This window comes from Pinus tabuliformis, chromosome J (assembly GCF_031772625.1).
Source record: "Pinus tabuliformis cultivar Carrire ecotype Pingquan chromosome J, CPIR1, whole genome shotgun sequence".
NCBI classification, from domain to species: domain Eukaryota; kingdom Viridiplantae; phylum Streptophyta; class Pinopsida; order Pinales; family Pinaceae; genus Pinus; species Pinus tabuliformis.
Window position 1 is genome coordinate 1,066,630,414 of NC_142295.1, and position 14,427 is coordinate 1,066,644,840.

The window sequence follows — 14,427 nt, forward strand, 5'->3', positions numbered from 1 at the left end:
ATTTATTTCTCAGGGATATTAATGGCACATATATATTATTTCTAAAGAGATTAATGGTACAATTGAGGAGAAGGTAATTTTATTTTAGATGATGTGATAATGTGAGACCGGAAGATTTCCAAAAAAGTTTGGAAAAAAGAGAATTTGTATTTTCTGTGATAAAAGTATGGTGGAGATAGAATGACATTTTGTCAAGAAATGTGCATGGTATAAGAAGATCCACATTTATTCAGTATGAAAATAATCTGAATATTGACAATATGCATCATTTATTTGACAAAATTAAGATTAATTAGATTGCTAACTTTCCAAACTCATACGACATTAAAAAAATACTAAAATAAGTTAAAGTTATTATTCTATTTATCCCTTAAACGTCTCAACCTCATAGACTTCATTAACATCATTCATTTCATTTCAACCCTCTCTGCACTTTGCTTTAATCTTTATCTATGAAATGAATTTGTTCCTTCTGCACAGAGTTTGGCCTGCTATATTGGACTATATCAGTTAGTGAGGAATCGGCGAGCAATCATCCCAGCGAGAAGGTCTCTGTGAATGGCGCGTGGTGAAGTGGAGGAGCCTCTGCTGGATCATCAAGGGGGGAGCAGTAGCACCCATATTCCTGATATAAATCGTCTGGAAGTCATCCTGTTGAATGCAGAGCAACAGCCATGGATGAAGATGATGAGAGACGCTGTGTTGCTGGAATTGAAGGTGCTGTGCCGCCTTGCCCTGCCGGCCGTGGTAGTGTACATGGTGAACTATATAATGAGCATGTCCACACAGATCTTCGCTGGTCATCTGGGAAACTTCGAGCTGGCCGGTGCATCTCTTGGGAACAGGGGAATCCAGGTCTTCGCTTATGAAGTCATGGTATATCCACATCATCCCTCTTAATGACTTATTGAGCATGTGGTGAAAGATACGGTTCTGGTGGTTCAGTTTACATATGAGAAGTTTTGTGGATATATTCTGAAATATTTGGTGTGGTTTATTGTCCAGAGGAGATGGTATGGTTCTTGTCTTGACGAAAAATCGCACTAGATAATTTTTTAAACAAGTAGATAAAACTTTTCCTATATAATTTACTAAAAATAAAATTTTAATGTTCTTAACATTATTTAATCATCACAATATACTTACTTAAAATCTCATAAATTTTTATAAAAGTTTTTTCTTTCAAATAAATTTTTAGTTTGGTATCAAACATATAGATCTCAAGACATGTGAGACCAAACTTTCCCACCTAAAAATTAGATCTTATCCTTAGGTTTTGACTTCTAGTTTAAAAACATCTTGCTAATGATACATTATACGTCAATTCTCCTCATCCTCTTGAAATTAAACACTGTTAATAAACCCACCAGAAATAATTCTTTAAAATAAAATATTTAATAGTACAAGAGATTATTGGGGGTTTTTCGCAGTGCATTATATTAGATATCATTTTTTGGGATTCAACTGCATTAAGTCATTCATCTATGACCATTTCCATGAGAGGTAGTCGTAACTGACTAATGATTTTTGAATAGTCCACTTAACACTCATTGCATCAGGTGATGCTCACAGGGTTGAAGAAGTGGGATTGAAACTAGTGAAATAAGTCACATAGTTAAGTAAGTCATTCATCTATTACCATTTCCATGAGAGGTAGTCGTAACTGACTAATGATTTTTGGTGAAGAAGTGGGATTGAAACTAGTGAAATAAATCACATAGTGTCAACCATCACTTCATTATATTATATATCATTTTTTGGGATTCAACTGTGTTAAGTAAGTCCTTCATCTATGACCATTTCCATGAGAGGTAGTCGTAACTGACTAATGATTTTTGAATAGTCCACTTAGCACTCATTGCATCGAGTGATGCTCACAGGGGTGAAGAAGTGGGATTGAAACTAGTGAAATAAGTCACATAGCGTCAATCATCATTTCCGGGGCTTGCACCCAGTAACCAGGACTTCCTGTAGGTCACCCATCCCAGAGCACCTCTGGTTCAAGCGCGCTTAACTGTGGAGTTTTCCCCACAATCAAGCCCATGATTTTTGAATGGTTCATGAGGCACAATACTTGCTAAGGTTTTGCAAATGGGGTAGCAAGCTAAGTGGGCTTGATTATGGGGAAAACTCCACAGTTAAGCGCGCTTGAGCCAGAGGCGACCCCGGATGGGTGATCTCCTGGGAAGTCTTGGTTACCAGGTGATGATTGACGCTATGTGATTTATTTCACTAGTTTCAATCCCACTTCTTCACCCCTGTGAGCATCACCGGATGTAATGAGTGCTAAGTGGACTATTCAAAAATCATGAGAAACACTATGTGATTTATTTCACTAATTTCAATCTCACTTCTTCACCCCTGTGAGCATCACCAAATGCAATGAATGCTAAGTGGACTATTCATTCAAAAATCATGAGAAACGCTATGTGATTTATATGAGTGCTAAGTGGACTATTCAAAAATCATGAGAAATGCTATGTGATTTATTTCATTAATTTCAATCTCACTTCTTCACCCTACGAGTGCTAAGTGGACTATTAAAAAATCATGAGATTTCACTAGTTTCAATCTCACTTCTTCACCCCTGTGAGTATCACCAAATGTAATGAGTGCTAAGTGGACTATTCAAAAGTCATGAGAAACCACCAGATGCAATGAGTGTTAAGTGGACTATTCAAAAGTCATGAGAAACGCTATGTGATTTATTTCACTAGTTTCAATCTCACTTCTTCACCCTAGGAGTGCTAAGTGGACTATTCAAAAATCATGAGAAACGCTATGTGAATTATTTCACTAGTTTCAATCTCACTTCTTCACCCCTATGAGCATCACCGGATGCAATGAGTGCTAAATGGACTATTCAAAAATCATGAGAATGCTCTGTGATTTATTTCACTAGTTTCAATCTCACTTCTTCACTGGATGCAATGAGTGCTAAGTGGACTATTCAAAAATCATGAGAAACACTATGTGATTTATTTCACTAGTTTCAATCTCACTTCTTCACCCCTATGAGCATCACCGGATGCAATGAGTGGTAAGTAGACTATTCAAAAATCATAAAAAAGAGCATCACCCGATGCAATGAGTGCTAAATAGACTATTCAAAAATCATAAGAAATTAATCAGTTACTACTATCTCTCATAAAATGATCATAGATAAATGACTTATTTATCGCAATTGAATCCCAAAAAATGATATCTAATATAAATGATATTTTAATTTTTTATTATTTAAAATATATTTTTAAATATATAAAAAAATTCAATAAAAAAAATTTATAATCCAAATTTCAAAATTCAAAGAAATCACATCACTGCACTTCTAATTAAAAACAAACCATTTGTGATGAAATTTTAAATGCAACTGCGATGTTAATTCTGATAATTTCATCTATAAAAGAAATCACATGACTGCAATTGCAATTAAAAGCAAACAATTTGTGATCAAATTTCGAATGCAACTGCGATGTTAATTCTGATAATTTCATCTTCTTTTTCTAACAGTTGGGAATGGGAAGCGCGGTGGAAACCCTGTGCGGGCAGGCCTACGGAACAAAGAACTACGACATGCTCGGCATTTTCCTGCAACGATCCACCGTCCTTCTCATGGCGACGGCCATACCTCTCACACTCATCTACGTCTTCTCCAAGTCCCTACTATTGCTCTTGCGGGAGTCGGAGGAAATAGCCACCGCGGCCGCTATATTCGTCTACGGCCTAATTCCCCAGATATATGCATATGCCGCCAATTTTCCGATCCAGAAGTTCCTGCAGGCTCAGAGCATCGTCATGCCCAGCGCCTTCATATCATTCTGCACGATATTCGTCCACCTGTTGCTCAGCTGGCTCGCCGTTTACAAACTCGGCTGGGGAATCTTCGGGGCGGCGTTTGTGCTGAATCTGTCGTGGTGGATCGTCGTCATTGCTCAGTTTGTATATATAAAGAAAACCCCAAAATGCAAGCACACATGGACAGGCTTCTCCCTTCAGGCCTTCTCCGGCTTGCCGTCATTCTTGCGGCTTTCTATCGCTTCCGCAATCATGTTATGGTCAGACTTACACTCCATCTGCTTCTTATGTTTGCATGATTCCATCCATCGATCACATTTTCTTGATTAGGGTTTGTGAATTGTGCTAATTTCAACATTTCTTGATCGATCACATTTTCTTGATTAGGGTTTGTGAATTGTGCTAATTTCAACATTTCTTGATTTTCTTGACTAGGGTTTGTGAATTATGCTGTTTTCAACATGTCTTGATTTCAGTTTTTGAATTCACGGTTCACATTTTCTGGTTTTCTTGATTTAGGTTTATGAATAACGCCATTGTTAACATTGCTTTAATTTTCTTAGTTCTGTTTTGAATTCAGTTTTCACTGACGGACTGGTTTTTTATGACATTAGTTTGGAAATCTGGTATTTCCAGATATTGGTTCTCCTGGGTGGTCTTCTGGAGAATCCAGAAATTGCATTGGACTCACGGTCTATCTGGTATTCTTCCTTTTTAGTTAAATTTATTTCTATATTTTAAAAGAAAATCGCCTTTACCAAATTGGTGCAGATGAATCTACAGACACGATTCTCTTTACCGATCTTTATGAACTTTATCATTACATCATTTTCTTTCATTCTTTTTACTGTTTAAAGCTTTAAATTTCTTCTCGCTGTTTAAAGATTTAATTTTTTATGTACAGTATGACAGTAATGGGATTGTTCTTCATGATTTCAGTCGGCTTCAACGCAGCAGCAAGGTCAGTGATATATAATTCAATCAAGTCTCTTCTCTTAACAGAAATTTTCTGTGGAATAGAGTCTTTCTATATAGTTAAAGATTTTTCTGGGAAATATACTTTCTATTTGTCGTGTCCAGTGTGAGGGTAAGCAATGAGCTCGGCGCGGGAAATCCCAGAGCAGCGGCATTTTCAGTGATAGTGGTGACGACGATCTCTTTCATCATCTCGACTATTTTCGCCATTGCCATTCTCTTGCTACGAAACATCATTAGCGATGCATTTACAGAAGGGGAGGAAGTCTCGGATGCAGTCGCAGAACTTTCTCTTTTCCTGGCTGTTTCAGTTATTTTCAATGGCATACAACCCGTGCTCTCAGGTTCATCAATTTTTGTTCAACTATATTTTTTTTAATGAAATTTTAGGAAAATTATAATGTTTAACGTTCATCTTTGGATACTTTTATGTTTGAGAATTATGGTACATGATTTATAATTGGATTTAAATTTGTTAGATTTAAGATTTTTGTGATGCATAATTTAGAAAATAGTCTTTTTGATTAATCACGTTGTAAGGATTCATCTTTGTCTTAAGGATAAATCACATTGGTTGGTTCGAAATGTCAACCCAATCCTTACAATGTGATTAATCCGAAAGACTGTTTTCTCAATTTAAACTTATTAATCTTGAGAATTATGGTACATCATTTATAATTGGATTTAAATTTATTAATCCAATTATATATGAGTTGTTTTATTTTAAAGGTTTGGAAAGTGTTCTAAAATTGTTTTTGTTTAATTAAAAGTGTGTTTTTTTTTTGTTTTTATATTTTGTTTAGTCAAAACTTTTTATTTTTGACATAAAGAAATAAGTTAAAGATATTTAGGAAAATTGAAAACTTGCTCTTTTACAAATCACCAATAAAAAAATTCCAAAATTTGATATTTTTTTTAATAAAACAAATAAAATTTAATTTTTTTGTTTTAATAAAACAACCAATAATAATCATCCCACTCTTAATTTAATTAAAATATAATAATATTTTCTATTATAAAAAACCCATAATAAAATATTAATCATCTTACTTTTTTTATTACAAATTTGAAAAATATTATAAAATCAATAAATATACCAATAACATCACTCACTCTTGTTTATTAAATTTCAAAATTTACATTCCAATTAAATTCAACTTGGAAATATCCCTAATTTGCTTACATCAAAGAGTTTTATGATGTATGTTTCTTTGCTTATCCTGCAGGTGTAGCTGTTGGTTGCGGATGGCAAGCTCTTGTGGCTTATATCAACGTGGGTTGCTACTATATTGTTGGGATTCCCGGAGGTTGTTTATTGGATTTCAAATTTGGATTTGGAGTTAAGGTAAGTTTTATGATTATATGGATTTTAATATTTATATTTAGAATATTAAATAAAATAATTAAAATATTAAAATTATAAATAAAAGTGTCATTTATTATATATAATTATATATATATATAATTTAAATTTTTATTATAATTATTTGTAATTAAAAATTATTTTATATAAAAAAAAATTAATTATATTTTAAATTAAGCTATGGTTGAAAATAGTTTATTTTCTTTGGTTCATAAGTCGTAAGTGTTTTTTACTTGGGATCATTTTCAAAGAAAAAACTTTGTAGGATCATCTCGGTGCCCTCTGTGTCAATGCCATTAGGAGAGTGTGGAACATCGGTTGAATACTTGTGCAATAGTGGAAGATTTATGGTGAAAGTAGAGATTATGTTTGTCTATTTGGACCATTCACCCAATAGTCTTTGGAAAACAGTGGAACACTAGAGAGGGATGTTGTTCAAAAGTTTGTTTGTAAATTGCTCTTGGATTTTGATCTTGGGATTCCTACTCTCGAATGTCTAGAAAGAGAGAAATAGGATAATCTTTAAAAACCAAAGATCTTCGGTTGAATTAGTCTAGAATATTATTGTTGGGAATATGAGGGAAACAATCCTAGCTGAGAAATGGGTAGAAGAGGACTGGAAAGTGGAAGGGGAGGAGGCTCAAATTATCAGTAAATTGGACATGATGATTGGTCATCACTTCTCTACACCAAGGCGAGCTCCAACTCCTTCCCCATCTGGTTTTGTTTTCCCTCTTGAAGGTTTCGTCAAGTTGAAGTTTGATGAGGCTTCCAAAGGGAACCCTAGGCCAATGGGGTTTGTGGGTATCCTCAGGGATTGCTCAAGAAGATTTATGGGTGTGTATGTTGGATATTGCGAGTATACAACAAATAATGTGGCAGAATTTACGACGCTAGAAAAGGACTTGTTGTTGGCAAGAAGGTTGGGAATGACCAATTTACAGGTTACAGGGGATTCTCGGCTAGTGATGAATGTTGTTCAAAAGTTGATTAACTACTCCCTTGTTTCGAAGGTTATCAAAAGTTGGAGGCTTGAACATCAGGCTTTTAGAATCTGAGAGCTACTTATATATTTTCTTTACGCTATTACCTCACCCACTAGGAGATCAGGAAACCAGGTGGTCGACTGCCTGGAAAGTTGGGGTACCCAAGAACCCTTCCCCAAATTTGAATCTCACTGGCATCCTTTGTTATGCTTGTGGGACATCAAAAATTTGGAAAAATTCATTGCGAGTGATAAGCTCTCCTTGATGGGGGTGATGAACAAGGTAATCGGGGTTCAAGCGAGGGTAATTACTCCCCTCCCACATGTAAATTGAATGAAAAAGAGTGTCAAAGAAGCTATAGTTGGATCGAAGGTTAAAATTTTTTGAGAGGTTATGTAGGTTATTTGTTTGCCTTGGTTGGGCAAGGGCTTGCATAGCTGGTTTCTAATTATGGGAAATGAGTCGTCATAGGATATTATTAATTCTAGAGTGCAGGGTGGCTACTTGGTGCAACCATATCCTATCCTTCACTCTATGTGTTGGAAACTAGGAAGGAATTCAGGGTTTAATGGTGGTAATTCTAGCAAGGAGGGGGTTTCAGGAATAGTCATTTGGGACCCTATTGCACATTGGCAAATTCTAGCAGCAGATGAACTTTTGGCAATGGAACAAATGGGTTTCACAGTTACCAATACTACAAATACATTGAACGTGCAGTTTCCCACCTTGTGTTGGACCAGGTATCAATTTTGTGTTAATTTTCCTTTTAGCTCCGTTGTTGCTTGCCAGGATTCTGGTAGTGGTGTGTGGAGGGTCCAGGCATTTGGCCGATGTTGCTACAAGGGTTAGTGGAATACCCAGGGTGGATCAGATACTTTCTCTCTGTAGGCATTGGTTTGAGGAAGGTTGGGGTGAAGGTGAGCTAAAAGCTTGTAGAATTTCACTCCCTCGGGAGGGGCCTAAGAGTCTTTTGTGGGGAAGGCGGGACTGTAGTAGTGTGAATTGGTGGAGTTTCTATCAATGGATAGGAACTGAAGAAAGGGGTTGGTGGATTGAGGTTGTCCCAAGGTTTAATAGTGGGGGTATTGGTGCAAGCGAAAACCCTAGTATTTGTGTGCCCACGTGGGGAGTGGAAGGGTCAGTTGATAAGGAGTCATGGGTGTGTTGGGTGTTGTGGAAGGTCAGTTGCATAGGTTGTTGGGACATTGATTTGGATGACTTTTGTGGTTGGAGTGAAGAGGATTGTTGGGGTAACATGCAACGCTACTGAGGACATGCCCATAGAGGCACTAACCCTCATGGCCAAGGGATAGGGCACCAAGTAGACGAACAAGAGGAAGAGGAGGTCAAACAACTGCCAACACTTTTTCTTGGATGCATCAACCTGCCTCCACCATTTGACTCTCTAAAAGCGTCACTATGTCAGGTGTTAGTAGTGGTGGAGAGGCTAGCCCGAGATCATGATGACTATTAGAATGAGGTCATTTCATTCATGAATGACCTCCAACAAAACTAGTGGCATATGTTGGACCAGCCAATCTCCTTGTGTCGAGGACAAAAGCGACTCTAGGAGTGGTTGGACAACTTTGAAGGAAGGATGGCACATATGGAGGAACACATTCATGAAGCCATTCACTAGCTAAGTGGCAATGGCCTGGATGACCCTGTTCCAAGTAATCTTGTTGGTTAATGATGATTGGGGGTTGTATTATGATCCTAGGGCAATTTTGGTATCTCTGGGGAATCTATGTTTAGTCCTTAAGTTTCCTTATGTTCCTGTCAGTATCATTTTGTCATTACCATTTGGCTAATAAGTTTGATAGGAATGAGGCCAATGGTGTTTTGAAGCTATGCTCACGATATAATTTTTTATGAATTAATAGATTCTCTTGACTTAAAAAAAATTATATTTCAAATTACCTAATATAATTAATTTTATTTATTTTTACATGTTCATTGTGTAATATAATAAGGATGTTGTTATGCATTTAAACAAAAAAAAATGTATCCAAAAATATTTTAAAATTTACATAATTTTCTCTTTTTATTTCTTGATTTGTTTATTCATATTTCTAAGAATAATTAGTTTAGATTTATTTTTATAATTACCGAAAAATCAGTATTTTCTAAAAAATCTACTTCTATATTTATGAAAAATAATAGTAGTAATTTTTATAATTTATAATTTATAATTTTTATTAAGTTAAATAATATTATAATTAATTTAAATTTATCTTCTTTTTTTTTGCAATAATGAGAATATTTGTATTGATTTCAAAATCGCTGCTAGGTTCATAACTTTACAGTAGGGTTACAATTCAATTTTATCATATATTTCAAGTATACCTAACATAACTTGTATCAAAATTATCCTCTGTTGAGGGACTTTAAACTGAGAGATAAAGTACGGGTTCGTGGATGTGAAAACATTCCAAAAGGACCCCAAAATTAAAAATAATTTTTTTTACAAAACATCCAACCTATTTGAGGATAAAATATTTCATTACGTTTTACTTTCCCAGATCCATAGGTTCATCCATCAAACCACTTCAGCTAGTAGAATAGTTCATGTTCATAACCAAATTGTTGACCAAACGATCTCAACTCATGATCTCAACTCCTCAACCTATTGATGTAAATGACATATTTCATCCTCCTTTTTTAATAATTCTTAACATGGTTTTAATTGGAAATGAAACTTAAGGAATAAAAGATGACATTAATTAGCCATCTAGCTTTGAGTCTCCACTTTAGGATGCAAACTTCATTGGCACATTCATCTGTTTCTTTATTTTTATTCTATAAGACATGGTAATAGTTTTTTTTTGTAACTAGGCTGAACCTAGGCTGGGGCCATCCTGATTATTGGTTCAAAGAATACCAATATAACCATGATGGGATGCTTATCACCAGGATTGTGTGAGGCTCGGTCGAGGTTACACGCCCCTTGGGAAGTTTAATTCGCCTAAATTGGCTTCCACTCCTCATCCCCTCTCCATGAGGTTTGAACTTGTGACCTGGTGGGAAGTAAACTCCACATAAATCAACTGGTCTATACCTCATGGGTAAACATCATTTGAATTGAAGGGGTTTTGTTTTGTGACCTTTCTAATGTGATTTAATAGGTTTTCCAATATCTTATCCCTTGCAAAGGATCCTTTTACCATGCGCTGAATAATTAGAAGAGAAGGAACATTAGCCATAAGGAGACCTTGTAGAAGACCATACGATTCTTCATGATTATTTGTCATATTTCCTAATCCCCATGACTACTTCAATACTTTAGTTCCATCGGGGCCATAGAGTGCCCCTCTGTCCTCTTGCCACCCTTGGATTTATTTTCGAGGCTTCATCAAGGCTAAGTACAAAGCTTGATAGATGTGCCTTCCAATCCTTGAAGGCTTCCCAAGAGATGGGAAGTTTCCATTTTTCTTGCAAGACATTTTGTAGAAACCCTGGAGCAAAATTGATTTCCTTTGGAAGGGAGAGCTTTGAAAGCCAAGAAAATTCTAGGGGATCCAAAACTTGATGAGAGGCTACTTTACAAGGGCTTTGTCCCAAGAAGTAGGAGCACAAATGCAAAGCTTTCATTGCTATCAATTGGGGAAGCACTTGAGTATTGCTAAAAATACTTTCGTTCCTTGATAATTATACTTTCCAACAAATGAACTTGATCAAGGCTTCCCAAACTTGTTTAACAAAAAGTTGTTGAATGAACCGACTTGAGTATTGCAATGCCCAAGAAGAAAAGAGATATTGGAGAGAACACAACCATATAAGTCATTTTGTCAAATGGGAAAGAGATTCAATCCATACATTTTTTATATAGGGCACTCCCAAAAAGCGTGTTGGATATATTCTTCATTTTTGTTGTAAAATTGGCATCGAGAATCGCCTTGGATTCCCCTCTTTTGAAGATTTTTTGTAGTCAAAATTTTCTTATGCACTAGTAACCAACAAAAGGAATTAATCTTGGGAAAGATATTAGGATGCCAAATGTTTGCTCAACAATGAGATTTTGGAGGAGAACCATGCAGAAAAACAAGAGAAGCATACCCATCCCAAATTGTATACATTGAATTATTGCACCCTCGTTCATTGGATGCTCCACTTGATTTGATTGATAAAACACCACTACCATTCCATAATTTGTATTGATGCTAAAGGACTTCTTGATCCCCCATCTTAGTCTCCTAGAGCAAGAAAATTAAGGGCTTTTCTCTTTTAACTAGGGATTTTACTTATGACATCGTTTTCTCATACACTAACCCCCTACAATTCCAGGAGATAACTTTTATCATTTACTATGTGTTTTAGTTGCCCCTTGATGAGGGGTTGAATTTCCTCCTTTTCTTGTATTTCTTCCTCCTTGGATGAACCTTGGATCCAGTGTTGACTGAGTTCCCAGTTCTTTGTGTTTATGAGTCTAACTTTTATGTTCTTACGTCCCGACTAGTCTTCCTACCTACCTTGCAGTGGAGCCACTCTTACTCCTTTTCCTTCTAGGCTTCCAATTTCTCATTAGTAGAGCTCGAAAAATTAGGGCTAATTTAATGTTCTGAGGGAACTGATATTCTTCCTCCTCAAAAGAAGAGTCTTCAACTGGTTACATAGGGGCTAGGACATCCTTTAGAGGAAGCATATTCTCAGTATTCGAGGTTGCCCTAAAATATGAGGTGATATTAGGCTCCTTTTTTGGGGAAATAAGAGGATTGTTCAACTAGATTTCTCCTTCTTCATTAATCAGATTCAAAACTTCATAGCTATTATGGATGTCTTTCTTCCCATTGGTCTTGCTAGATCCTTCTCAGGTCCTAGTTTTTTTGGGGAAGTTGGGCCTTTCTATTTATTCCCATTTGGAACAAGCTATCTAGGAAAATTTTTAGCATGTCTTGGCAGGCCTCTTCTTCTCTTTGGTTGTTTCTATTGATCTCCCTCATTTTTTTATTTTTTTTTGTTGTTCCTCCTATTTTTTCTTACAACTTTTACAAAGTGGCCATACACATGGAAAATTTTGCACTTGAAGGGAAGATGGTCATAGTCCACTTCTAGGATTCGAGAATAGTTATCCAGATTTAGATTAATGGTCGTTAGAAGCCCCTTATCTAGATCTACTTCAACAAAAATTCTTACATACACAAACACACCCTCTTGTGGCTAGGCACAATTGATGTATTTACCTAGGCTATTTCTAATACTTTTGAAAGTTACTTCATTCCAGGAGTGGAGACAAAGGAATGGAAGCTTCACCCACGCTAGGACAACTAAAGGCACATCTCTTTCAAGATTGAAATCAGGGATCCATCAATCCAAATACAACCCTTAGGCTCCCATTAAGTAAGGTTTGCTTCCTTGATCTACATTATTTTCGAAAAAGTAGGTGAAAAAAACCCTTCCCACAAAAGGAAGATGTGATCGAACCCTAAGGGTTTCCATTTTTTTCTACCCATAATTTCATAGAGCACAGGGATGGCCAAATCCCTATGAACTGGCCTACCAGGCCATGCTCAACCGATTGCAAGGCCCAAGATTTCAACTAGGAGGAGTAGACCTCAACTTTGGGGATTTCATTGAACTTCTTGACAAAGCGAGAGGGCTTTTCCTTTTGATAGTTTGACCCATTAACCACCAAATTGTTAAAAACTTCAATATTTAGAAGATGTGGGACCATAGGTCCCCTCGCGATTGTAACCATTGAAAAAAAAACCATAAGACGTGATAAGAAGGTTCAAAGATCAACCTTAATTTAAATCTATTTTAAATAAACAAAAAAATTATGATTTAATAAAATTAATTCTTTTTCATATTAGTAAAATCCAAAATTAACATACACATAAATTAATAATTGACATAAAAGAATATTATATAATTATTTATTTATTCATTTTCTATACATATATTCACTTTTTACATTTTTATATTTATCTTAAAAATTATAATTAAAAATAAAAATTCCTAATTTTTTTTATCATTTTAATAATAGGGAATATGGCTTGGGATGTTAGGGGGACATGTTTGCAAACAATAATTTTAATGGTCATCACTTACAAAACAAATTGGAAGACAAAGGTGAGTAATTAATATATTTTTTCAATTAATAGTTTGTTATATTTCTTATTTTTTATTATTAAAAATGTAAATCTGTGATGCCAGGTGGAAAAAGCACATGAGCGTTTATTTACATGGAAACTTAAACCTCAACATTTGCCAGACAAAGATATAACAAAAAATGGAGGTGATTAATTGAATCACACATTTTTATTTAACTTAACCTGATTAAGTAGTGACAAAATTTGTTGGGTGAAGTTTTTTTTTAGCTATTTTTCATTGGAATTTGGTGATTAAAAAAAATTAAGATTGTTAGTGTTTAAATTGTTTTTGTAATGGTGGAAATAGATTTACTACTATCTTTTTTTGATTAAGTAAGAGTGGAACCTTCCATTAATCTAAACAAAATACATATTGTACACTTCTTTAACGGAGCCGAGCAAGGCAAACACCAGCTCTATGAAACTTCAACAGACAACTGGGATGGCAGAACCCCGAACTGAATTCCAACAAGACTACAAAAGAAACGAAGACAAGACATCCCGCCCTACAAAGAGTGCAAAGAATCCAAAATAAACACAAATAGTTCGCTCTGTATGACCATTGGACTAAAAAACCTGCTTATCGAGCCACAAAGAAAAGTTGAAAAACTGAACTCTTGTGCAACAAATAACCCGAAGCCCTTGAAGGCGGACCCACAGATCCGAAGGCCCAAAACAATGCCACAAATGACCCAAGCACCATCCTTAACTTTCATTTAACTATCAAACCCGATGACCGTGCGATCCCGCCCTTGAAGATCTAACATTCCTGATTTGATTTCAGGCCTAAACCTCTCCCGCACTTTACCCTCTCTTTGGACCCGAAGACTTAAAATTTAGGAGGATATCTAAATTTGAAGAGCTTTCTTTTATAGGAATGTTTTTTAAAAAATGTTGTATTTTAATGATATTGAAATTATTAGTTACATATAGTTAAATAAAATTTGCAAATATTTTTTCTTAGTTATATGACCTTAGGTTTATATTTATAGAGCTTAGTTATATGATCTCATGTTTACATTTATATAATTAATTATTTTTAAAAAGTAAAACAACCTTTTTATATAGTTAAGTGCTACATTTTTATTTTTATTTACCTTTGAAATGGAAGTGGATAAACATATTGTCTATAATAATGGGTAAATGAACACTCATCACGTAAAGTATATCCTTCAAAAGGAAAAATAAACATTAAAATATAATAAAACAATAACAATAC

At 35.2% G+C, this 14,427-nt stretch overlaps 1 protein-coding gene across 2 annotated transcripts; it reads left to right on the forward strand.

The window, feature by feature from the left end:
• The first annotated feature begins 428 nt into the window (after positions 1-428).
• Positions 429-13,191, forward strand: LOC149230642 (protein DETOXIFICATION 40-like). Of its 2 annotated transcripts, XM_089376110.1 has the most exons (7): positions 429-876; positions 3,511-4,055; positions 4,410-4,496; positions 4,700-4,756; positions 4,876-5,114; positions 5,997-6,115; positions 13,103-13,191. In XM_089376110.1, the coding sequence occupies exons 1-7, from the start codon at positions 559-561 to the stop codon at positions 13,145-13,147; spliced, it is 1,410 nt and encodes a 469-aa protein (XP_089232236.1). In that variant the 5' UTR covers positions 429-558; the 3' UTR covers positions 13,148-13,191. The 2 variants fall into 2 exon arrangements, with proteins under 2 accessions (XP_089232236.1, XP_089232237.1); XM_089376111.1 differs by lacking the exon at positions 4,410-4,496.
• The last annotated feature ends 1,236 nt before the right edge of the window (positions 13,192-14,427 follow it).

Excerpts from the sequence above, each read along its gene's own strand:
- LOC149230642 (XM_089376110.1), top strand. The coding sequence starts at position 559 with ATGGCGCGTGGTGAAGTGGAGGAGCCTCTGCTGGATCATCAAGGGGGG. Across the intron at positions 877-3,510 it reads TCTTCGCTTATGAAGTCATG|TTGGGAATGGGAAGCGCGGT; the intron begins GTATATCCACAT and ends TTTTTCTAACAG. Across the intron at positions 4,757-4,875 it reads GGCTTCAACGCAGCAGCAAG|TGTGAGGGTAAGCAATGAGC; the intron begins GTCAGTGATATA and ends TGTCGTGTCCAG.